This window comes from Salvia splendens, chromosome 16 (genome assembly GCF_004379255.2).
Source record: "Salvia splendens isolate huo1 chromosome 16, SspV2, whole genome shotgun sequence".
NCBI classification, from domain to species: domain Eukaryota; kingdom Viridiplantae; phylum Streptophyta; class Magnoliopsida; order Lamiales; family Lamiaceae; genus Salvia; species Salvia splendens.
Genome location: NC_056047.1, coordinates 679252 through 705242, shown reverse-complemented (window position 1 = coordinate 705242; position 25991 = coordinate 679252). Strand labels below are relative to the sequence as shown.

Below are 25991 nucleotides of genomic sequence, written 5' to 3'. Positions count from 1 at the left end.
CATATTAGAAGTTAAGTTTTAGTTTTCTTTGTTTCTTTTAATTGTTTTTTATTGTTACCTTTTTCTTTATTTTTTTTATATTAACCGTTAATGGATGCTAGTATATATATTTTTTAAATATCTGATTTAGTATTAATTTTCTCTTCGCTCGATCGTACGAGTTTTGTTTTCAAGATTTGTCACTGATTATGAGTGTGTGTATGTGTGTGCTTGATCGTAGTTGCACTTTGAAGGAAAATTTTGATCTTGGTTAAGGATTTGATTATTATGTGTGTGCGTTTTTAGTCATCATGCAAATTACACAAAGTGGTAGAGCAAAAAGGAAGAATATATTTTTAGTGCTTTAATTTGGTTTTACTGTGGTGGGTTTCTATACAGACTCATTGATTTTTCTGAAAATTTAATTAAATCATTGTATTTAAGACGACTTGTGTTGTGTGCATAGATTATTAGCTGAGAATAAATAAAACCTTCACAAATACTACTCCATCATTTGGTATTTTTAAATTTCAGTTTTTAATTTGAGATGTTATTTTCTTGTTTAATGTAGATTTGAAACCAATATAAATTGATGTATTTGCATTAGGTAAAACGTGTGACATGCATGTTTGGATTAATTAAGTGTTGTTTTAGTTAATTAATGTTTTGGAGCGTAAAGTTCTCTGGAAGTAATTAATGTTTTTAGTTTTATGAGTATATATCTTGTACTTTCAGTTTATGCGTACTGAAAGTATTTTTTTGTTTAATGTAGATTTTAATATGATAAGGATCAGAAACGCATAATTTCGGTGATGTTACTTGATTAATTTTATGTTTGCTTGATCATTTTAAGAGGCTTAGTTATTCTTGATTAATCAGTCAAACAAAGTTTTCTGGAAGTTGCAAAATGTTGGACGTTAGAGAAGCCCTTCTGATGAAGTTACAAACGGTAAGTTTTACTATATGATGGATTGAGTGGTTATATCATTTATAATTATAATATACTCCCCTCCGTATTTTAAAAAATAGCAACTATTTCCATTTTAGTTCGTTCTTTAAAAATAGCAACTTTCAAACTTTCTATTTTAGAAAATCTCTAAACCTTTATACATCAATTTATTTTCACTTATACCACTTAAACCTCCCTAATAAACGGACCCTATGATCCACTAACATTAATTCCATTACTATTTTCTCTCTCATACTTTACCAAATTTTCTCTCCCTCTCCTTATTTTTACTAAATTGTGCATTAAAATTCGTGTGTTTCAAATGTTTCTATTTTTAAAAAATGGAGGGATTATATTTTTGGGTCTTCTCTAAACTTCTTGTATATATCAGGTCCACCATCTTATCGAAATGTGCATTCAGCTTTACATGAATAAGGATGAAACGATTGATTATTTGTCACGAAAATCAAAAGTTGAACCTGAATTCATCAAAATTGGTAACATTGATCAAACTAATTTGCTTTCTTCCAACTACCTTACTCACTATATTTCTCCATATGTTCAAATTTATCTAATTCATTCATTAATTTGCTTTCTTCCAGTATGGGAAAGACTCGAGAAGGGAAACCCCAGATTTTTTAAGGCCTATCATCTAAGGCTGGCTCTAAAGGCCCAGATAGAAAGATTTAATGAGTTGCTCGAGAAACAGGTTGAGCTGATGCCTAAGATCGGGAACCAGGATGATATGAGCATTATTTAGTTAGTTAAATTAGAGATTTGAGTATCTTTTTCGTATCTTTATTTTCTTATTCATTAAGTTAGTTATTAGCATTATAAATATGAGTTATCAATATTATCGTTCATTCTCTTCTCCAAGTGAGAAAACCGTCGTGCTCGACGGGCACTCGCTATCGATCGCCGATCTTCGGATGCCGATCAGCCTGATAGGAGGTTTATCCTCTCAAATTGGTGTTTTCATCGCGACCTCACCCTCCAAAACACCGATCAAATCACAGCTATGTGTGGATCGCCATTTCCGGACACCAAAATGGACTTCATGGACACCATATTTGAGAGTAACGATGATTTCGCCTTTGAATGAACTAGCAAATTGATATGAGCACGAAGATTTTTAGATGCAAAATTATTCTTATCTTGCCTCGTCTGCGCAAACCTACACTTATTTCTTCATCCTTATTTAGATATTGCAGGTTTCTTTAAATACATTTAAGCGCTAAGAGTTTATTCTATTAATTTCTCAATTTTCTTGAATATAAAATTTGGCGTGAAATTAGGGGAAAAAAGTTCAACCATAGGAATAAGAATTCTTGAATATTACTAGGTCCGTATTTTAAAAATAGAAACTATTTCAATTTTGGTTATCTCTTAAAAATAAAATTTTAGAATCTTTCTACTTTTTTACGTTGACTTCACAGTCCACTAACACTACCTTTTCTCATCTCTCTCACTTTATTCATTTTTTTCGATCTCTTTCTTACTTTACTAATTTTTCTCTCTTACTCTACGCATTAAAACCCATGCCCTTTCAAATATTTCTATTTTTCAAATACGGAGGTAGTAGTATTATTTTCCTTAGATAAAATATTACCTCATATTATGAAATCAGGCGAGATATCTTGCTAAACTTACAAAATTAGGGAGGTGATCAATTGATAACTAGCAATCCAAAACTAAGGTCAGTTTTTAACCATTAGATTAGGAGATCTAGTGGTTGATATAATGTCAAATGTATTATATTTTAAATTTAAATAATTATTAAATAAAATTAAAGGGTATTAATGTCAATCTCCTCTTATTAAAATTATCCTAAAACTTTAAATTTACTTAATAATTATCCTAAAACTTTAAATTTACGTAACTCTCTCAATTTAAATTATTTTTTCACAAAAAATATATCGAATTAAAGGTAATTTTATAAGGATTCTAACGAGATCTCAATTGCATATGTCCCGACGATGTTCGACTGATGAAATTTGATGATTTTCATTTCAGTTTTCGTATATGTTGATGATTTGACGAAATCTCAATATAATGAATGTAAAATCTCAATTGCATATGTCCCGACGATGTTCGACTGATGAAATTTGATGATTTTCATTTCAGTTTTCGTATATGTTGATGATTTGACGAAATCTCAATATAATGAATGTAAAATCTCAATATAATGCATGTGGAATCTCAATAAAACTGTATTGATATTTTCGTCTACTTGTGTTGAAATACTCATGTCATTGTGTTGATATTTGTAATATACTATGTTAATATAAAAGAAAAGCACGAAAATTATGATAGGATGATGAAATTTGGTGATTTTTATTTCAGTTTTCGTATATGTTGATGATTTTACGAAATCTCAATGTAATGCATATAAAATATCAATATTATGCATGTAAAATCTCAATATAATGCATGTGAAATCTCAATAAAACTGGGTTGATATTTTCGTGTACTTGTGTTGAAATACTCATGTTACACTATGTTAATATAAAAAAAACATGAAAATTATAATATGATAACAAAATGACGATTTTACCATTTTGTTGATATTTTGTCAACTATTTATTGAGATTCGTAAGATTTAATCTCATCCACTCATTTTAAAATCTAAGGGTGGAGATTTGGCCTTGATTTTGAATTATAATACTATAAGCAATAGAATATGACCCTACAAAATTATATCTATATATATATTCAACCCTACCTCTAAACGAAAAATATATTTCTATATGAACTAATTTTGATCTTATATTTATATTAATATAATAGATCGTTGTAATTAGTTCATAATAATTAGTATAATATAAACATTGAACTATTTGTAATATTTTTAAAAATCAAGTAAACTCAGTGAATTTTCAGGGCATAATCCTTCCACACAAATAATAAAAATATTATTTTCCCATAGTTGTTAATTGTTATTGGGTATGAAAATGAATTAAATAATTTCAATGAGTTAAAAACATTCAATCATATAAGGCCTTTTAATAGACCCTTTGGGCCGTTTTGGGCTTTGGACCAAATAAGCCCAAGATAAATTTATGTTAGTTTACAAGCATAACGTATCAATTTTAAATGCTTTTTTCCTCATTCTTTATCAGTTATTGTTGAGCAGTGAGCACCTACTAACATTGAAGATTAGGTAGCTGATGATAACGTGAAAAGGTAAATGAGTTGACCAGCCACCCAAATTTGAGCTGAAATCCAAGTAAATCCCCTTACTATGTACGTTTAAATAAAATATTTACATCAAAATACTATAAAACAAATATTGTATGAATTTTCAAAAGTCTTTCAATCAAACTCTTTTAATGAACATTATATATTTATATTCTGTTTATTACTCCTTCTGTCCATAAAATATTATCTAAATTCGACTCGACACGGGTGTTAAGAAATGTGAAGAAAAGTGAAAGGAAAAAGTTAGTGAAATTTAGGTCTCACATTTATATAGTACTATTAGTTTTATAATAAAATATGAGTACAATGAGTTAATGGAAATGAGAAAGTGATGCCTATTTACCCAAAAAGAAAATAAATCAAAGTAATATTTTACGGACGGACTAAAATAGTAAAATTGAACAATATTTCAAAGAGGGATGGAGTATTATATTTTGCAAAAAGGAAAAAAAAATCCGACAAAAAAGAGAGATACTAATGCTGAGATTTAGGAGGCCAATCGTTTTAGGAGAACTGTCGGTGGTCTCTCGCAGTGGAAAAAAAATATACACACATTGGAGGTGCCACTGCGCGTATAAATCTATAAATACAGCCTAAACATGATTAATCAATGATTATTCAAATAAATTAATGGTTTATCGCTTTGATATAATTATGGATTTAAACATAAAAAGAGGTAGAAGAAGACGATTAAAGCATCGATAAGCGCCAAAAAGGATAAAGACACACTGCTGCTCTACTCACTTTCATATCTATTGGTGGAGAGAGAGAGAAGCTGAGATCTGAAAGCAATGGGTGTGGATCCGAGGCAGGTGCTGGCGGGGGTGCTGACGGTGACTATGTTTGTAATGCTCGGCGACATGATCAAGCGCGACCATTTCGACACGGTTCAGGTGTGATTTTGATTGTCAATTGTGATCAGACTTGAGTTACTGTTTGATTTGATTGCTTGATTTACCGTTGCAATGGCGTGAGCTAGCTAGTTATGTGATTTGTGTGTGGATTGGATTGAGGTGTTTTGATGATTAGATATTCGTGATTTGGAATTTATTGCAGATTTCTGTGGTGAATTGAGTAGTTAGGTGTGGATTGGATTGAGGTGTTTTGTATGTTGATTTGATCTGATGTGAATTGATTTGTGATGAATATTTGGAATGATTGATGAATCCGTAGATTTTTCGATTTTTGTCTCGATTTAGGGAGAAACAGATCATCATTGACTTTGATTTTGCTATTTGGTGATGCACTTGAGAAGAAGTACTATCAAACAGAGGTTGAAAATTGGAATTGTTGAAACGATGCTTTTGCTTTTATAGTTATTGTTTTGGATTTTGATGAAAATGTGTGTCCTTTTGCTGTTCATGTGCTGATTTTCCTCTTTGCACAGCCAGCTGTTCATGATACGAGCAAGGCCGTGGAGCATACGATTGCTAGTGTTGCGAAAGGGGTGGATGGCCCTTGGAAGGAGGATGGTGTGACGTTGAAGCCGTGTTGGAAGAAGCAGGTTTTTGGTAAGTTCATTAGATTTCTGAAAGATTTGGAACTTTTTGTGAATGTGGCTTACTCGATGTTTTGGTAACAGAGGAGGCCGATGAATCACTAGGGTATGTCACCTTCTCGCTCACTAACGGCCCAGAATACCATGTTTCTCAGGTAGCTTCGTATACTTAGCCGTAGATATTGTTGTAGTCTTTATTTTGTTTCTTGATTGGGATGGGGCTAATCCAAGTTGATGTTAATCAAATTCCAAAAAAATTTGAACTTTCCAACCCACTTAATAAATGCATCGGTTAACCTTTACAATAAGCTTCTTGGCACTCATGTTGAGGAGTCAGCTTCTATATTAGAAAAGGAATACCATTATCCTAGATATAGATATATCTGGATCAATTTGCAATATTAGCACCCATATTAAATGCTTCATGATTTGCATATATTGAGGATTCTGCTGCTCCTCTGACAAAAATGCTTCATTTCTTCTTTTCTATTGCTTACTCATTTCTGGTTATAATCTTCATCAGATTGCTGATGCTGTAGTTGTTGCAAGACAACTACGAGCGACACTTGTGATCCCGGACATTAGAGGAAGTGAACCCGGTGATAGAAGGTAAGATGATGAAGCACAAAGAGTTTCATTGCAAACTGTTGCATGCTTGGAAGATGTCAAAAAGTAATACTAGCTGGAATCTGAATATTGACATAGTACAGTGCTCGTATCTTTCAGGAACTTCGATGATGTCTATGATGTTGATAAATTCGTTACAAGCCTCGATGGAGTTGTCAAAGTTGTCAAATCTCAGCCTAAGATATCAGCTCGTAATCTTGCAGTAGTGAAGGTCCCTAATCGCGTTACTGAAGAATACATCGCTGACAATATAGAAACAGTTTTCAAAACCAAGGGAAACATAAGGCTCGTAACCTACTTCCCATCAGTTAACATGAAAAAAGATAAAGAGAGGACCGACACAGACTCTGTTGCGTGTTTAGCCATGCTTGGGACACTGGAGCCTCAGACAGAAGTTCGTGAAGTTGTTGACTCCATGATCGACCGCCTCAAGACCCTCAGTAAGAAGTCAAACGGACAGTTTGTGGCGATTGACTTGAGGGTCGATATACTTGAGAAAAAGGGTTGTCACAAGAATGGTGGCTCTGGATCCAAAAGTTGCTACAGTCCACAAGATATAGCTTTCTTTTTGAGGAAGCTGGGCTTTGAGAAGGATACCACGGTGTACGTGACCCAAACGAAATGGCATAGCAGCCTCGATGCTCTGAAGGACTTCTTCCCAAAAACTTATACAAAGGTATGAATTTATCTTAAAGAAGCTCATTTGATCCTTGATCAAGATACATATTTTGATGGTACATTACTTTTCTTTCTCTTTAAACTGATGTAGGAGTCCATAATGCCCATGGAGAACAAAGAAAAGTTCCTGAACTCGGACACTACTGAATTCGAGAAGGTGATAGACTACTACATTTGCTCGGAGAGTGATGTTTTCGTTCCGGCAATATCCGGGCTCTTTTATGCCAATGTTGCCGGAAAGAGAATAGCTTCCGGCAAGACGCAGATACTCGTGCCCGCGGATATTCCTACCCCGACTGCAGCTCCCGAAGAATTCGTATCATCTTACGTGACAAAAAAGAACCACTTTGCATACTCATGTTTTTGCTAGGTTCAAGCTATGGGAAATTGTGTTTTGCAAAATGTATCAGTTGTTTCTAAGTGAAACTTCTTTCTCTCTCGTTTTGCCTTATAAGGGTTTTTGGTAGGTTGCAGAGGCGCTTTGTTGTGATGTAGTAAGAGTTAAATAGACACTTCAAATGATGTCGAGTGAACTACACTAATATTCCCTGGACTTATCGAAAAATGCACCAATGGTTTCTAAACATTTTTATACTATGGCGGATCCAGAATTTGTCATCTGGGGATACGAGTCGTATGATAAATAATTACATAACACTTAAAAAATAGAAAATAACGGTAAAATAATATTTGAAATATTATTCAATTTTGAACTCGTGTATCTTAAAACAAAATAAACCTAAAACTAAACATAACATCTAATTTATTTTTCTACGAGTCCTCATTTCTTCAAAGCGATGGGCTATATCATCATCAGAGACTTTAGAAACATTTCTTTCTCAATGAAAGTCACCAAACAATCATTCAAAGGTTCATCACTAATTCTGTTTTTGTAATTCAAATGGGTCGATCTCTTCGATCACAGACGAGAGAAATAAACCAATAACAAAGAAAACAACAACGACACAGCAATTTACGTGGTTCGATCAAATATGATCTACGTCCACGGGAGAATTCTAGAGACTTTGTATTGACAATGGAAACCGAGAGTACAAGAGCAACACAACCAAAACTACACACAAATGCACAGCCTCTCCACTCACTCTCACGGCTAAAACTCAGTAGCACAACGAATGAGAAATAGAAGCTAGGATCAGTGAACTAACTCTTCTCACAATCGACAAACGCAAGTCGAAAAACCCTCACTTCTTCTTGAATGAGAATGATACCAGAGCTCTCCCTTCACTCGATCACTTCTTGTTTCGTGTGGCTACAATCTTGATTGATTTTCTTTCTCACACTTGTAGCGTGTATGAGTATTTATATCCCTTGCTCCAACCAACTTCAAAGAGCTGCAATCCTATGCACGAATCCTCACATGCACCCTCAGTTAGTAACTAACATAACTAACTTTTAACTCTTGATGTTGAGAGACGCAATATGCTAACAAATCTCCACCTCGTATCCAACATCAACACTCTCTGTCATAATTCTCCAATCCCTAACTTCCCTCATCTTCTCAGCACATTCATCAACTCCAAGCAGTAAGCAAACTTAGACGCTGGTATCACCTTGGTTAAAGCATCTGCTGGGTTATTCTCAGTAGCTATCTTCCTCACTTCTATCATTCCCTTCTTGACTTCATCTCGAATGAAATGCAATCGCACATCTATGTGCTTGCTACGTTCATGGAATGTTTGATGTTTGGACAGGCAGATTGCATTGCTGCTGTCACAATTCACAGCCACTTTCCCTTGCTTCTCACCAAGATCTTCCATCATTCCTCTGATCCAAAAGCTCTCCTTTACTGCATCTGTAAGAGCTATGTACTCGGCCTCCGTAGTAGACAACGCCACCACAGACTGTAGGTTGGACTTCCAAGACACAGCAGAACCATACATAGTAAATATGTACCCGGTTTGAGACTTTCTATTGTCTTTGTTAGAAGCATAATCTGAATCACAGAATCCTTCCAAAACCTCTTTAGTCTGATCTCTGAAACCCTTGTACAATATCCCATATTCCGAGCTCCCTTTCAAATACCTCAGCATCCATTTCAGTGCCTGCCAGTGGCTCTTCCCCGGGTTGCTCATATATCTGCTGGTAACACTTACAGCATGAGCAAGGTCTGGTCTGGTGCAGATCATCACATACATTACACTCCCAATAATATTGGCATATGGAATGTTCTTCATTTCATCCACCTCTGCATCACTCTTCGGCCCTTGACTAGCACAAAGCTGAAACTGCTGTCCAAGTGGAGTTGAGACAGTTCTGGACTCTCTCATTTGATATCTCTGTACCAATTTCTCAATGTAGTTCTGCTGGCTCAACCATAGTGACCTTCTCTTTCTGTCCCTGATGATGTCTATCCCCAAGATCCTCTTTGCCTCCCCCAAATCCTTCATTTCAAATCTGCATTTGAGGTCATGTTTGACTCTTTCAATCTCACTGATATCAGATCCTGTAACGAGCATATCATCCACATATAGGAGCAAGAAAGCCACTAATCTTCCATCCCTTTTCTTCATGTACACACAGCTATCATACTTGGAGCTTTCAAAACCAATTTTTCTCATGTGCTGATCGAATTGCAAGTTCCATTGCCTACTGGACTGCTTGAGGCCGTATATGTTTCTTTTCAACAAGCATACTTTATGTTCATCCCCAGCCTTTACAAATCCCTCCGGCTGCTCCATGAATATGCTTTCCTCAAGCTCACCATGCAAGAATGCTGTTTTCACATCCAATTGATGCAACTCCCAATCATTCTTTGCCACCAAAGCCATCAGCATCCTTATAGAGGAATGCTTCACAACCGGAGAGAAAATCTCATTATAATCAATGCCCACTCTCTGATTATACCCCTTAGCTACCAACCTAGCTTTGTATCTGATTCCATCTCCTTGTGAAGCCTCTATTTTCTTCTTAAAGATCCATTTGCATCCAATGATCTTTTGCAGCTTCTTTCTTGTTACAAGTATCCAAGTTTTTGTTTTTCAAGGTCCTCAGCTGCACAAAACGCATAATACACAAGACTAGGGATGTCAATGTAGCCCGCAACCCGTGGGCTGACCCGAATAGCCCGCCAAATTTATAGGGTTAGGGTTGGAAATTTCTAGCCCGATAAAATTAAAACCCGATTAGCCCGCACCCGATTAACCCGCGACCCGTTAGGGCTAGACCTGAAAACCCGATGGGCTGGCCCGAAAACCCGATAAAATTTCTATTATTCTATTTTTTACTCATAATTCGACATTTTATTGATTAATTTTATAATATAGATAACTAAAAAAATAACTTTCAATTTTATATTAAATATACAAATTATATATTGAATTTTTATTAATATAATAATTGATAAATAAATTAAAAACTTCAAATTCCTTTAAAAAATATTTAAATTTCTACAACATGCATTAAAATTTCTCGAAATATCTCAAATATTAGTATTTGATCATGTTTATGATTGAGTTTGACCATATATCTCAAATGTATCATAATTAAATATTTTACATTTTATGAATATAACTAATTTTCATCGTTATTTATTGGATTGATTGCATGTAAATCTTATCGCCAGCAACCCGATTAACCCGCTGGGCTAGCCCGAAACCCGAGCTTTTAGGGTTAGGGTTGAACTTTTACAACCCGAAAAAATTCACAACCCGATTAGCCCGCACCCGATTGACCCGCAACCCGAGTAGGGCCGGCCCGAAACTCGATGGGCCGACCCGATTGACATCCCTACACAAGACTAGCATTGCTGTATCTTGCTGGTTTTCTGATGTTGGTTCTCCTTTCTCTGTCTCTTGCAAGCATATAATCTTGAAGGCCATTCTCTTCAGTAGCTCCACCTTCATTGATGATCTCATTTTCATCATCAGTAATCCCATAAATCTGGTGATCTGAATCAGAAGATGATGTGTCTTCAGTAAGTTTGTGATTCTGGTCTCTGCCATGCAGCTCCACCTCAACTTGAGCACCTGATTCATCTGCAGCTGTACTCTCTTTCTGCTCATTGAAAGGCATTTCCAATTCTCTGAATATCACATCCCTACTAATCACCACCCTCTGATTCCCAACTTCTTGAGACCACAGCATGTATCCTTTAACACCCTTTTGGTAACCAAGCATCACACATTTTAGTGCCCTTGGTTGCAGCTTCCCTTGCTTGATGTGAGAGTAAGCTCTACATCCAAACGGCTTCAACATAGAGTAACCTCCATGATGCCCAAACCACCTATAATCTGGAGTCTCATAATCAATGACTGAACTAGGACATTTGTTCATCAATTCCACAGCAGTCGATGCAGCTTCTCCCCAGAATTTTTGTGGCATTCCTGATGATATCAACATGCATCTTACTCTTTCAAGAATGGTTCTATTGGTTCTTTCAGCCACTCCATTTTGTTGAGGATTATTTGGGACCGTCCTGCGCCTCTTAATCCCTTTCAATTTACAAAAATCCTCAAATTGATGGGAGAGGAACTCCAATCCATTATCCGTTCTTAGGCACTTCAATGAAGACTCTTTCTCAACCTCAACTTCTCTGCACCATTCTTGAAACTTGATGAATGCCTCTGACTTCTCTTTCATTATGTAAAGCCATGTTCTCCTGGAGTAATCATCCACAATAGATAGAAAATACCTGCCTCCACCTATTGAAACTGTTTGTGCCGGGCCCCATATCACTATGGGCATAGTCCAAGACTGATTTAGAGGTGTGCTTCCCAGATGGATACACTAACTTCTTACTCTTTGCCAGCACACACACTTCACATTCTCTGGAGATCATCTTCCTCTCTGCTTGTATAACACCATCCTTTATCAATCGGTTGACACTATCAATGGAAACATGTCCCAATCTGAGATGCCAAATATCAGAATCTTGTACATTAGCTGCATTAATCTCATCAACTATTACATCTGCTTGCAAGTAATATAGGCTGTTGAATCTCTTAGCTACTAGCATTAATTCATATCCCTTCAACACCTTCAACATACCATCAGCCGAAAAAAAAGAAAACCCTTTTGCTTCAAGTGCTCCCAAAGATATGAGATTCCTTTTAATATCAGGAATGTACCCGACTTCTGTTAGGATCCTCACAGAACCATCCCTCATTCTGAGCTTGATGTTCCCCATTCCTTCAACCTTGCAGACCTGGTTGTTTCCAAGGAGCACTGATCCATCAGATTGCTGCAAGTTGTGGAACCACTGCAGCTTAGGACACATGTGGAAACTGCAAGCACTATCCAAGATCCATCTCTCATTTATATCCTCATCTGCAATATTCAGAGCATGAGCCACTTCGAGCTCCTGAGCAACATCAACTTTGTTGACTCCTCTTGCCTCATCTTCTTTCTTTTTCTTCCAAGCGAAGCAATTCTTCTTGAGATGTCCCGGTTTCTTACAATAGTAGCAATCTCTGGTTTCTTTCTCTTCTTTCTTCTCATTCTTGCCCTTCTTGTTCCATTTCTTCTTGAAAAACCTTTTATCAGAGAACATGGCCAACATGGCCTCACCAGCTTGATCAACTGGCCTAGTAGTAGTGGATTTCTGGGATTCTTTAGCCTTTAATGCAGTAATAACTTCTTCATACGTCAGAGATGAATCCCTTCCATACAATATGGCATCCTTGAGCTGATCAAAATTTTTTGGCAGCGCATTCAGCAACATAATTGCCTTATCTTCATCCTTCAAGTCTCCATCCACAGATTCTAGATCGTCCACAGCTTTGACAAAATCATCAAGCTGATCCAAGATGCTTTTACCTTCAAGAAATTTGATGGAGTAGAGCCTCTGCTTCAAGAACAACCTATTGGCCAAAGATTTGGCCATATAGATCGACTCCAACTTGTCCCAAACATCAGATGGGGTCTTTTCCTTGCAAACTTCCCTGAGCACCCGATCACCCAGGCTCAACATGATTACGCTGTGAGCCCTCTCCATCTTATCCAGTTTCTTGATCTCCTCCTTATCGTCAGGATCCGCATCTTTATCCGGCTTCTTGTACTTCATCGCGTCCCAGAGCCCTTGCTGAATCAGCATGGCTTTCATCTTAACCTTCCATAATCTAAAATCATTCTTCCCTGAGAACTTTTCGAAATCAAAACGCGCAGCAGCCATTGTTGTCGCCTCTTCCCACAGACGGCGCCAATTTGTAATTCAAATGGGTCGATCTCTTCGATCACAGACGAGAGAAATAAACCAATAACAAAGAAAACAACAACGACACAGCAATTTACGTGGTTCGATCAAATATGATCTACGTCCACGGGAGAATTCTAGAGACTTTGTATTGACAATGGAAACCGAGAGTACAAGAGCAACACAACCAAAACTACACACAAATGCACAGCCTCTCCACTCACTCTCACGGCTAAAACTCAGTAGCACAACGAATGAGAAATAGAAGCTAGGATCAGTGAACTAACTCTTCTCACAATCGACAAACGCAAGTCGAAAAACCCTCACTTCTTCTTGAATGAGAATGATACCAGAGCTCTCCCTTCACTCGATCACTTCTTGTTTCGTGTGGCTACAATCTTGATTGATTTTCTTTCTCACACTTGTAGCGTGTATGAGTATTTATATCCCTTGCTCCAACCAACTTCAAAGAGCTGCAATCCTATGCACGAATCCTCACATGCACCCTCAGTTAGTAACTAACATAACTAACTTTTAACTCTTGATGTTGAGAGACGCAATATGCTAACAGTTTTGCAACTTATTCTTCACAAACGTCATTCCTGAAAATACTCTCTCTACACTTGCAGTAGCAACCGGAAGAATCAAAATCAACTTGATAAGCAAAAAGACAAAGGGGTAAGCCACATCCATCTTTGTTTCAACAAGCTTTATTGAAAGAGAACTAAGATCTTACAAATTCTGAAAGTCATTATCTCTTCTCATATCCTCCAAGAGACCTCAAACCAATGCTTGAAAAATCAGAAGGATAAAATGTTGCAAGTTTGAGTACACTTTCTTTGTCAACAGAAGAGAAGCCATCTTCCTTTAATATTCATAGCTATCTTTTGGAAATTTGTGTAAAATACATTACTAATAAATTATATATATAATATTAGTAGTAAAAAAAATTTGGGGTACCACCGTCCCCCCTGTCCTGAATTCCATCCGCCAGTGTTTTAAATTTGTATGTTTTAGTTTCATCTGTATTGATATTTGCTAACGTAGATGTTCTGTTCTTCACTAGTGATTTTTGCAACCTGATTTGTTGAAGTTGTTTCCTAAAAGGTTGAAATTATGTTTTAGTTAAAGTTACACCTCTGTGCAAAGAAGAATTAAAGCCTTTTGTTGGAAAAAGTTTCAAGTCACTTGATGCTGCTATCTCCTTCTATGAAGATTATTGATAGCAATCGTCCTTGGAAGGTCTACACACGTGGACCACGACAGGTGGCGAATTATAATCAGTAGCCAAATCAGCCAGAATTAAGGAGATCATGGTAATTGCTGGAATTAGGAGTTCGCTGTGAAGAGGATTGAAGATATCGTGGTTAAGATTTGCTGATTGAGGATTGCGGCTAATTACAATTATTATTTCCCTTTAATAGCTCTCATCATTATCAATTATTATATTATAATAGTTATATGGTTGATTGCTTAGCTTATTTAGACTCTCTTGTAAACTCCTATAAAAAGGAGAGCCTTGGAGATTAGGAAAATCATCCAGAGAGATCATTGTTAGGCGGTGAGAACGGTGGCTTTCCATCTCTTTTCCCTTTCAATAAAACGAGAGTCTTTTCTATCAGTTCCTTGGTTCCATTATTTTCTAAATTTCCTTAAATCTCTGTTTTGCCTCACTCCATAACAATTTGGTGCGGTGAACGATGGTCGAAACACGTTCCTCGGGATCACGCTCAGATGACACACTCGTGCTTGTCGATGGTTTGGAGAAGGCAACGGCGGAACTTACTACTTATGTCCGCTCTTTGGATACCACTCTGGACGAAAGAATTCGTCGTTGTATTGAACCAGTTCTCCGTGAGCTTCGCGGAACTCCCATTGAGGAGCCTATATCAGAGGCTCATCCACACAAGTCGGGGGAAAATGCCTTGGATGAAGATGCTTCCAGCCCGACTCTCACAACTGCAGTTCCACCATCAATAGCCTTACTTTCATTTGATGGAACTGATGCTCTTGGTTGGCTTGCGAGGGCTGGCCAATACTTCATGGTCAATAAAACACCAGATGCTGCTCGTATGGATCTTGCACTCATTGCTTTATCAGGTCCTGCCCTGCACTCGTTGCTCTGTTTGAGTCACGTTTGGCTCAATTGCCCGATCTCACAGATCCTCAATACATGGGGATTTTTCTGGCAGGTCTTAAGCCTTCAATCCGCATGTACTTACAAGACCCCTCTACCTACTCAGATGCTGTCCAAATGGCTAAACGATATGAGAATATTTCTCAGTCTTTGGCCACCACTACTAAGCACGTTTCTGGTAGTTCTTCCACCCGTCGCTATTTCTTGCAGCCATCTACTAATCATGTGAAACAAGCTCCACAGATTTCTGCCCCATCAGCAGCCTCGGTGGGACCTCGACCGCCCAACCGATTCCGAAGTATGTCCACAGAAGAATATCGCAAACATCTTGCTGCTAGCACATGTTTTAAATGCGGCTTGAAGTATAGCCCTACACACCGTTGCCCACATGTTTTAAAATCTCTGACTTCGTTGAAAAAGAAGTCAATATTAAAAGAACAAATTATACTAATAAAAAAAAAACTATTCATACGCACCGTCTTCAACATCTGATGAAGTTGAAACCTTGTTATCTGCGATTTCTTTGAAGTCTTCCCCCTTTTCTTCCATTTTGGCGCCCACAAGCTAAATGTTCATGCAAAAGAAAAAAAAAAGAACTCAAAAAATCTACACACAAATCAAACTATTCACGAAAATGAAGGAAACATGTTATCTTCAAGAAGCTCGAACTCTTCTCTGTGCATTTTGCCGCTAAAAAACGGTTTCTTGAATATTTGCGATCGACTTCTTTGATGACAATATCCGTCTTCTCTCAACTCGCTTTATTTAAAAATCTAATATAAGGCGTTTGGGCTTTTTATTTGGACCTAGTTCCATTTGCTTCTGTCAATTGGTCTCCCACTCATTAATCAGAATCTTAATCCACATGATTGCGAGAGTAATTCTTTCTAAAATAGTACAAGAAAACAAAATCAGATAGTGAATTAAATTAAAAAATATACAGAGTGGTTTAGTCTCTCTTAGAGAAATTTCCTCAAAAAGCATTTTCGTCTTTGCTTGTATTGCATGGAGTATTTGGAAGAGGAGAAATGAATTTTACTTTGATCAAAAAGTTTTGAATTGGAAAGAAATTCTTTCAATGGCGCAAGTTGGATAGAAATGTTTGATACTTTTGAAGGGGATGCTCAAAATAGGATCGAAATCACATGTTGCAGTTGCAGAGATAGGAACCTCTTCCAATAGATACTTCTATTATGAATAGTGATATAAATATTATTCATAATGGTCAAGTTGGTCTAGGTGTGATATTTAGAGATGAATGATTGTCTTCGCATGCAAGACTGAAATTAGAGCATGTGGTTCGACAACATTGATGGAAGGTATTCGTTATGGTTTGAATAGGGTCCTTTTGCAGAATATACTCAATTTATAGGTGCAAAGTGATAACCAAAATTTGATTAGACTATACGGGGATGTTGACCTTGATCCTTATAGTAGGTGATTGAGGATGATATCTTGATATTTGCGAGAAGAGTTCACATCATCGATTTTAATTTCATCCCTAGAGCTTGTAATTGTGTTTCCCACTTATTATCTAGGTGTCCAAACTTTGTCGGTGTTAATTTTATACCTAAAGATGTTTTGACTATTGTATCGAAAGAAACATCTTAATACATGAAAATATCTTTTCTAAACAAAAATGTCACATCCATGTTTGATATATTAATTTAAATAAGTGTGATTGATACTAAACTTTCATATTCAGTGATCCCGTTGTTATTTTCATAATATTGAGTCATTGACACTGAATGGACGAATATACAGATAAAATAGGGTCTATATAGATGGAATATATATTTGTCGCAAAATAGAATATCAATAAATGGAGAGTCCCTTAACCAGCATGCCACAATAGTACACTTATTTGAATCAACAATATATAATTGTGTCGATTTTGTACCGTTGCAGCTGATAATCACACTCAAAACCATAAATTCGAAGAAATATGGATGGAGAGTGTTTATGAATCCGAAAAGGTAATGGCGACATTACGTATTATTACGTTGTGTTTTACGAGCAGCAATGCAGTGTTGATATGGCTTGATGAAAACTTTTCCGAGGGGCGTTTTTGGAACCGGGATAAATTTACCGATCACAGCCAGAGGCCAGCTGCAAGAAAGAAGAATTTTAGTCTTGGTTTTAATATCGCAACTCTACCGCCTAGAGGAATGGACAAACCTGATAATGCCTATAACAAAACATATCAGCCATTGTGGGATATTAAGCTTCACTGTTGAGGTGAACTTCCCAAGGAAATTGATTATGATTATCTAGTTCATTAAAAAAAAGAACTTAGTTACCAGAAAATGAAAACGAAACTAGAATTTCAAACTATAAACCATGCACTCACTTGTAGTATAAATGTAGATCCAACTATTCCAGTGAAGAGGTGGTTTTTGGTCACACCAGCGAAAACATTGAGTTCGTCTGGCTTCCGAGCATTAAACTCGTTGAAAATCTGTAAATAGACAGGTGAATGGAAGATTTGTTCATGTAAATCTATATCCCAACATGGCTCTTTTTCTAAGTTTCTCGGATTCATTCACTTTGAGAGGATTGCACTTACTTGACAGAGAACGAACGTGTTGAACACCACGGTGTTTATCACCATGTTAGCATGCTCTATGGTGTCATCCTTCAATTTGAGGAGAGTTAACCCCTCGAAGTTGAGAACAAGGAGTACTGCTACTTGATATGTTGCCTGCACCAGAAAAGGTACAATGAGTTTTTTTTATCTAGAGTTTTTTTTTCCTTAAAAAACAGAACAAAAGCCAATTTACTGGAAAATAAAGTATACCTGAATAACTAAGTTCCTCCACATGATATTTGTTACTAGTGATTCCCTGAACAACGTGTGAACATGTAAGCAATGGATCATATTCTCAACACGTTTACTATTTAAATCCGAAGCAGTTATAGTTATGCTGTTGTAAAAGCTACAAAGGGAAATGTGTACAGAATAATATAACAGTTCAGCACACTGATCGAACTGCTGAAGACCTAGTTACAATGAATATGATATTTCAGTAATGAGTGCTACATTATTGAGTAAAGATACTTTGCCTGTTATCTTTTAAGGACATACAGTTGATCTGAACTAAATTTACGCGATGGATGACATATTATTGAGAAGTGAACTACACGGGGTTGATAATTCATACCTTCGACCAACTGGAGATCTGTCCATAAGATGATCAGTCGGCGGTTCAGTAGCCAGTGCCAAAGCTCCCAGTGTATCCATGATGAGGTTAACCCAGAGAAGCTGCAACATTAACACAAGTACATTCAATCTTGTAAATAAGTTTCTCGGAAATTCTGGATTAGACAACTCCAAACTTGTGGATTCATATCTGTTTACATCTTCTAAATCTAAGGATAATGAAGAGTCGTGTAGATAAGTCGCTATGATATCTAGACATCAACAAACAAGCCCGGGGTGTAAGAGAGATACGTCACCTGCACTGTATTCAGAGGAACATGGCCCGAAGTAACTGCAGCAACGACATTAATTGTCAAAGCGGCAACATTTACAGTGAGCTGGAACTGGATGAATTTTTGGATATTTGCATACACAGAGCGTCCCCATCGAACAACCTTTACGACTGAAGCGAAATTGTCGTCCAATATAATGATGTCTGAGTTTTCTTTTGCAACTTCCGTTCCTTGTATACCCATGGAAAGACCTATATCAGCCTACAAATAGAGAAAGTAAGTAATGAGTAATTGATGTCAAAATAAAATACCATAACTTACAATTTATTTATCACTTAAACTTTTTTCATCATAACACTAACAAGCTTGATAAATGCATGGAGGTATCGTTTAAAGGTTACGAAAAGCATATGAAAGCTCATCAAACCTCATTGAGTGCAGGGGCATCATTAGTTCCGTCTCCTGTTACAGCAACAACTTCCCCTTGCTTACGCAGTGTCTGAACTAGCAAAAGCTTGTCAGTCGGAGAAGACCGTGCCATAACCTGTTCATCATGAAACATAACACTTATTCGTCATGCATATAAGGCATAGCTTGCTAACAAAATAGGGAGGTCTTCTTGATAAAACATACTACAATAAAATTTGCAGCTTGTTCTCTATCTTTCTCAGACATCTCGCGGAATCTTTTCCCTTCCATGACGTATGGCTCACCAGTGTCTGCATTTGATGAAAGGATACCACACTCCTGCGCAATTGCTTTTGCTGTCTGAATATTGTCTCCAGTCACCATGCGCACCTAATAATTGACAATCACGTCATGTTCTCCTTTTATATCAGAAAAACAACAAAAGTAAACTGTATTATTCCTTAAGATATCATAAAACCAGTGATGCCTTTTAGCAAATCATGCTTTATTTTATCTTTTTTAAGCAATTTTCTGAACACCGTGTTATAAGAAACTAGTGTATATCCTAATGTAGTTGGCCATGTTGCAAATGAAGTATTTATATGGAGTAAAAGCTCTTCTTTCGGAATGTTGTAACAATCAAAATTGATACCTTAACGCCAGCATGTGTGCATAGTTCCACTGCTTCTCTGACACCTGGTCGACAAGGATCCTACATAAAAAATTTGATGAATACCACTGTTTAAGTACAAAAGTATTGAATATGCAGTGAAATGATGCCATAAGAGGCTTGTATTTGATAGTATTAGAAAGTTTGCACAATAAGCAAAACTACTATTGTGCTGAAACAAATTGTTGGTAACATTCAGCAGTCTCTATGAAGTTACACATAAATGTTTATCATAGCAAACATTCTGAAATAAACAGAACTGACTGCTATAGAAACAGGAAAGTGCGAGTTAGCTACCTTAATACCAACAATAGCCAGCAAAACAAGATCATCTTCTGGTAAAGTCCACTGTGCCAGCTGTTCTTGATCCGTTGGAACCGTATTTGCTTCAAATGTTTTGTAAGCAACAGCAACACACCGCAAGCTTTTTTCGGCCATATTATTAATAGCATCTTTAAGAAATTCCTGGATAAGAAAGGTGTTACACACATCTGTTAAGATTGTAACCTCAATTTGGGTAATTTTTAATCTCAGGTAACAATAGAACTAGAAGCTCAAGTACTGAATACCTACCATATCGTTTTCAATTGGTTTCACAGAACCATTTACATCAATGCACTGTGAACAGGAAGCTAAGATAATCTCAGCGGCTCCCTTCCAATGCACATGAACTTGGGATCCAGTCTGCCGAGTCAAGAAGAAAATCTTTCACAAATAGTACATTTTTTGAAGAACGAACAACATAGGCTTTTTTTACAAATTGCTTAAATATTTCAACTATTTTCTATGGTTTTCATGGAGTCTGACCTTTAACGAGTCTCTATGCTCGTTATAACACAGACATCAAATTAATTTTAAAGAATAAAAATGACTTACCCGCCCTCTAACTGCAACACCCCCTCGTTTTTTGGTAGAATTAAAAGGAGCGACATGGAGGACTATGGATTCAGATTTCACAGTGTCAAACTTCATGCCCAACTGAAAAGGTAAGGAAATAAAGGTGATGACAAAGTCAGAGATGGAAACTGAAGAATAGATACTGGAGCATGGGGAGGAAGTACCTTGACACCCCACTGAAGAATGGCTTTCTCAGTTGGAGATCCAGACACCTCAACTTCACCAACCTTAAAAATACACAAATGAAAAAGATGAGTACGTAGCATTATACAAGCTTGTGCAATTTTGAAATGCAACATCTGCTACTCATATGTCCAAGCTTTTGAGCACTAAGGAAGAGTACCTTATTCAAGAATACACTTCCAGAAGTGTTCTGAGCGAGTCCCTCATCTACCAGAGAGGAAACTGATGCAGGCAACTGGGAACCATCTTCAGGAGGATCAATTTTCTTTTTCCCGACATATGCCTCAACTACGGTCATCTGTGTCAAAATGCAGTGTGTCAAGCGCCTGATTAAATACGCATCCAGTCTTTCAACTTTTTGATAGGATTAGGAACAGAATTGAAAATAACCTGGTTCAGGGTCAAAGTTCCAGTCTTATCACTGCAAATGGTTGTTGCAGATCCCATAGTTTCACAGGCCGAGAGCCTACGCACCTGGATATCAAGTATAATAGTTTTACTGGAGATATAAAAAATTGTACATAGTTGATTGAATTAGAGACCTGGAAACAACAGAAAATCTTACATACCAAAGCCTTGTCAGCCATCATTTTTTTCATGGAGTATGCTAGGCTGTTACAATTGCAAAATAAATAAATTCTATTAGAACCAGAGATGAACCCTGAGATAATGCTAAGTAGGGAACATTTTCATACTCACGTCAAGGTTACGGCCAAAGGGAGCCCTTCTGGGACCGCAACAACAACTATTGTTACCTAAGTATGACATCAGTCAATAAACAGAAAAGAAGCTCTAAATGTTTCTCGTTTCCATTTCAGAGAGCGGAAACTTACTGCAGCAGTTATGATATGTATAACTCCGTCAATCGTGTGGCCAAGACTGGTCTTCCCACGAACAAACTGAACAGTTCCATCAGGATCTTTCGAAGTCCCAGTGAAATATCTGGGGTGATTAATTGTCATTACAATGTGACCACATCATAAAGATATGCCAGAAACAAACCCCAAATTACCTGGCCAAGAGTATAACGAGTACTGAGAAAGCTACTGTAAGCCCAACAATTCCGATGAAAGTTGTAACACCATTCAGACGCACCTGTAAAATTTCATAAGGATCCGCAGTAGTATTATAAATGTCATATGACAAACTATGACTATACGACCATTATCGACTGATTACCTGCAGAGGAGTTTCTTCACCATTATCTTCAGATATACTTGTCATCAACAATCCCCATTCAGTGTTGATTCCAACACCAGTTACCTAAAATATAACCATGTAATAAATCATGCAAAATGACCAGATTGACAGTAATTTGTGCTCACTGTAATTGAAGAAATGATTATCATCGAGAATATGAAACAAAGTCCAGATAGCTTTTACCAACTCTGGAGAATGGTTCTTCACTGTTAATCACACAACTGCCTAGGACAGTTGCATTAGAAGGACATGTGTGTTTGTCTAATAATATTTGTGTTGCAAATTCAGTTACACAGTTACATTAATCACTCGTAAAAGACCAATACAAATCATTCAGTTGTTACACATCTTATAGATCATTTGAACAAAATATAGTATTCATTAATCTAATGGTTGATTTATATTGGCTGAAAATAGCGTTCCGGTAGCTTGAGGTGTTGGGAAGTGTTTGCACAGAATAAAAACTCAGGTGATAGAACAGATATCCACATTGAAAATATATATGTGTCTTGTATAGAATGTCTGGTTAATCGGTGTTTTAAGTTAGAATGTTAATTACCAGCATAGTTCCGGCACCATCTGCCACCTTGCAACCCGACATCAAAAATGGAGTTCTTTGGTCTTTTTGAATCTGGGTAGTGACATTAGACGTGAGAAATATTAGATCAGTGATCTAAAGTAACGACTAACGAGCAAACAATCTAACCAACTTACAATCTTGCTTTCTCCAGTCATGCTGGATTCGTCAATGGCAAGAGAATGGGAAATTGTAACTAGTCCATCAGCAGGAACCTGTATGCATTATGCCAATAAACTTTTAGATAATGAAGCATAAAACAACTCATCAAATCATTCGTGACCTGGTCTCCGATTTTGAGAGGTATGACATCCCCAACCACAATGTCATATATGGAAACCTTCTCTCTCCGGCCTCCTCTGATCACCTATTCAGTTTTTTTTCAAGAGTATAATCATCACTCACCTTACCTAAACCCAAAAATAAAGGACAAAAGGGAGAAATTTATGTAGTTTAATTGGTAATATTACCTCCACTTGAATATTTCGCTTTTCCTCATTTAAATTTTGAAACTGGAGGGACTGCCTGTAATCACTCGTTGCTGAAGAATAGATGCATAATAGGAAAAAAGACCATATATTTGTTAGTCATAATAGATACCAAAAAGTAGTTTCTCTCTCGTGGTAAACTCAAGCAAAGTTGCTCTTAAACAACTAGGAACAGAAGTACGAAACATTGAATGCTTCAACCGAGGTAATCATTGTTCAAAAGAAATTTATACAAGTAATTTTGGTTACCTGTAACAATAATAACCAGAAGAACTGCAAAGGTGATGCTTCCTCCATCGTACCATCCTTCTTCAAGGCCCTGCAAAAAATGATGAATTTTTAAAAGAGACATAAAATGGCATTGAACTTGAGTTTGTTTGATGAAAGCAATTTTCAAGTACAAAACACAACATTGTATCAACCTCAAACTTCTGAAGATGTTATTTCCAATAGTAGAACTGTAATGCTTTTTCAACTGGATATTATATAAATAAATGTTATCAATGTGAAATGATTCTAACCAATGAAATTACTCAACTTTTCATTGGAAATTATACTTATAAATTGCATAAGTCAGAATGGTGAAAATGAACTTAGTACTTTTGTATTCTAGTTACCTCAGTTTTTATTCCTAGACCCAACGATGCGATTGCAGCTACTATTAGAATAATGAGAGTTGTATCTTGCCAGGCATCCCATAGGAACATCTGCACAATGTTAAATGCAACGTCGTTATAAGACAGATTTGAATACAATTTGTTTAGTTCCACAAGATGTATAGTAAAAAAAGTAGCACTCTTTGCAGAACTTTACCCAGAAAGTCCTCCCCTTCTTCAGAGGATAAGTGTTCGACCCAAAGACATCTCTTCTCTGAGCGAACTCATGATCATCACCAGAAATCCCCTTTTCAAAGTTTGTTCGTAGCATATCTGATATGCCTTTAACCTGAACAAATAGTAAAACATAAATCTAAGTTACTAAGGCACATATCACAGAAACTAGCTATATAGATGTAAAGAAGAAAGGTAGTCTTGCCCCTCCGTATTGCTCAAATGCAGCAATATTATGATCTCTGTTCATTGAAGCAAGCTGTTCGGGTGAAACTCCATAAGGCCCAGATGGAGATGGAGGAATGACTGGTGAGCTTAACACTGAATCACAAAAAAAGAAGAAGATTTGTTTAACCTACACGGAAGTTTTTCAAGCGGCACTACTTCAAAGAAAATCAATGCTGAGAAAACCAGAGCGGAGAAGTCCAAATCTAGTAGAAGCTTGGGAATGCAAATTGTACGAATATCCTCATCTCAGAGCAGTATCTATCACTAGATGTTTGCACTCGTATTGGTAAGGTGTAGTGGAGAGTCAAGTCATTAGAAGATTCTATTCCTGAAGCTAGAGTTGTCTGTCTCTTGCACTACTATTTCGACAAAACTCAGAATTAAGTTGAACATAATGATCCAAAAACTTTGGGAAGGGTAAGTAGGAGTTAAGGTATACTGCAATAGAATAATTGATTAAATACCTTTGGCCTGCTGTCCAGCCAATTTGAAACGCAATGCAGCCTACAATTACCAAAAGACTAGTACATAAGTGATTAAAGAAGTTATTTATATGAATAATTTATACAGGTGCTCAGTCCATTTTTGTATTACCCTTATGACTTGAGCATGCGCTCTAATCATTCTTCTTCTCTTTTCGTGCTGCTCATCCCTTTTCAAGTCTAACGTATAGCGAAAGCGACGAGAAGCATTAAGCACAAGAGCTGCTTGCTGGAAAGGACCAACACTTGCATATCAGAAATAAATAGCTTCCTCTTGCGTCTTATCAGTCAATCAACAAATGCATCATCACTCCATATATACGAGCATATGAATCGATCACTATACATGTTTATACTAATTCGACCACAAATTCGTACTATCTCACAACTAAACCACAATTCGTTGTTGATTGATCGTTCAATTTCAATCTAAAATAGTAACATCACACAATCAATCGGATTATGTCCGTTGAGATTCATACTTAAACCGAGTAGTACTATTTAATAAACATCTGATCTAAAAATCTTTCTGTTTATAACAAGTGTATGTTAACCGATATTTAATCAATTTCATCATGTGTAAAGATGAACAGCAAGCGCATTAAAAACACATATCGACGTCTTACCCTCCAGCGCTTGAGCATATTGTGAGACGCATTTTTGGTGCTGCCGATATCGAAAGGATCGGAAAACTCTTCATCTGCGTCAGATCCATCGTCGGCCGCCGTGCCGCTCTCGATGTCATGGAAAATATCTTCTTCTTCGCCGTTGGTCATGGCCTCAGGGATAGCGCCGCCGCTTCAGCAGAATTTTGAACCGGATAAAACAACAACGAAATTGACCGTTGGAGAAACTCAATCAGATCGATCTCGAATTGGAGCAGATTCAACGCGCACTGAGAACTGCGTTTGTTAACACAATGCATATACTTATCACTACCTCTCTCTTACTCTCTGTCTCTCTCCAGCTCCCTTTCTCTCTCTCTCTAAATATAGGAATCCGATTCAACCGCCATGCCATGGAAAATAGCTATAATTGGGGAAATTTTTTGCTAATTTCAAATCCTTTTCCGCAGTGTTTTTACGATGTGATGCATTCAAACTTGACCGATTCGTAACGGCGAACTTCATCGTCATGGAACACTCGAATCTAGCTCGGAAGAAGCTTGGCAGAAATTTCCCGCGCAGAAAAATAAATCAGTTGGAACTAAGTAATTCTAAACATCAAATTATTCTCGCTTAATCAATGGAGTGTTCAATATAGCAGTAGTATTTATATTAAATATTTTCATCATTTTAAGTATATCTTTGAATAAAAATCCAGGATTTGACATTTTATCTATTTTATTAAAATTGAAAAAAAAAGAGATTGCTTCATGT

The 25991-nt window shown here is 36.8% G+C and overlaps 2 protein-coding genes across 2 annotated transcripts; one reads left to right on the top strand and one right to left on the bottom strand.

The window, feature by feature from the left end:
• The first annotated feature begins 4759 nt into the window (after nt 1-4759).
• Nucleotides 4760-7515, top strand: LOC121772304 (protein MANNAN SYNTHESIS-RELATED 2-like). Its single transcript, XM_042169343.1, has 6 exons — nt 4760-5019; nt 5514-5637; nt 5709-5779; nt 6148-6233; nt 6351-6927; nt 7021-7515. Exons 1-6 carry the CDS (start codon nt 4918-4920, stop codon nt 7297-7299), a joined length of 1239 nt encoding a protein of 412 aa, XP_042025277.1. The 5' UTR covers nt 4760-4917; the 3' UTR covers nt 7300-7515.
• Nucleotides 7516-17072: 9557 nt separating this feature from the next.
• LOC121769721 (calcium-transporting ATPase 9, plasma membrane-type-like) lies at nt 17073-25485 on the bottom strand. Its single transcript, XM_042166460.1, has 32 exons — nt 25239-25485; nt 24725-24841; nt 24595-24634; nt 24108-24223; nt 23886-24017; nt 23690-23779; nt 23322-23391; nt 23055-23125; nt 22868-22951; nt 22722-22799; nt 22567-22638; nt 21987-22070; nt 21820-21902; nt 21641-21749; nt 21507-21562; nt 21377-21419; nt 21198-21281; nt 20968-21105; nt 20789-20851; nt 20604-20705; nt 20301-20411; nt 20025-20192; nt 19710-19769; nt 19283-19447; nt 19077-19193; nt 18674-18910; nt 18379-18479; nt 18015-18060; nt 17784-17918; nt 17568-17675; nt 17396-17487; nt 17073-17326 (listed from the first exon to the last, which is right to left on the bottom strand). Exons 1-32 carry the CDS (start codon nt 25386-25388, stop codon nt 17206-17208), a joined length of 3243 nt encoding a protein of 1080 aa, XP_042022394.1. The 5' UTR covers nt 25389-25485; the 3' UTR covers nt 17073-17205.
• Between the last annotated feature and the right edge of the window lie 506 nt (nt 25486-25991).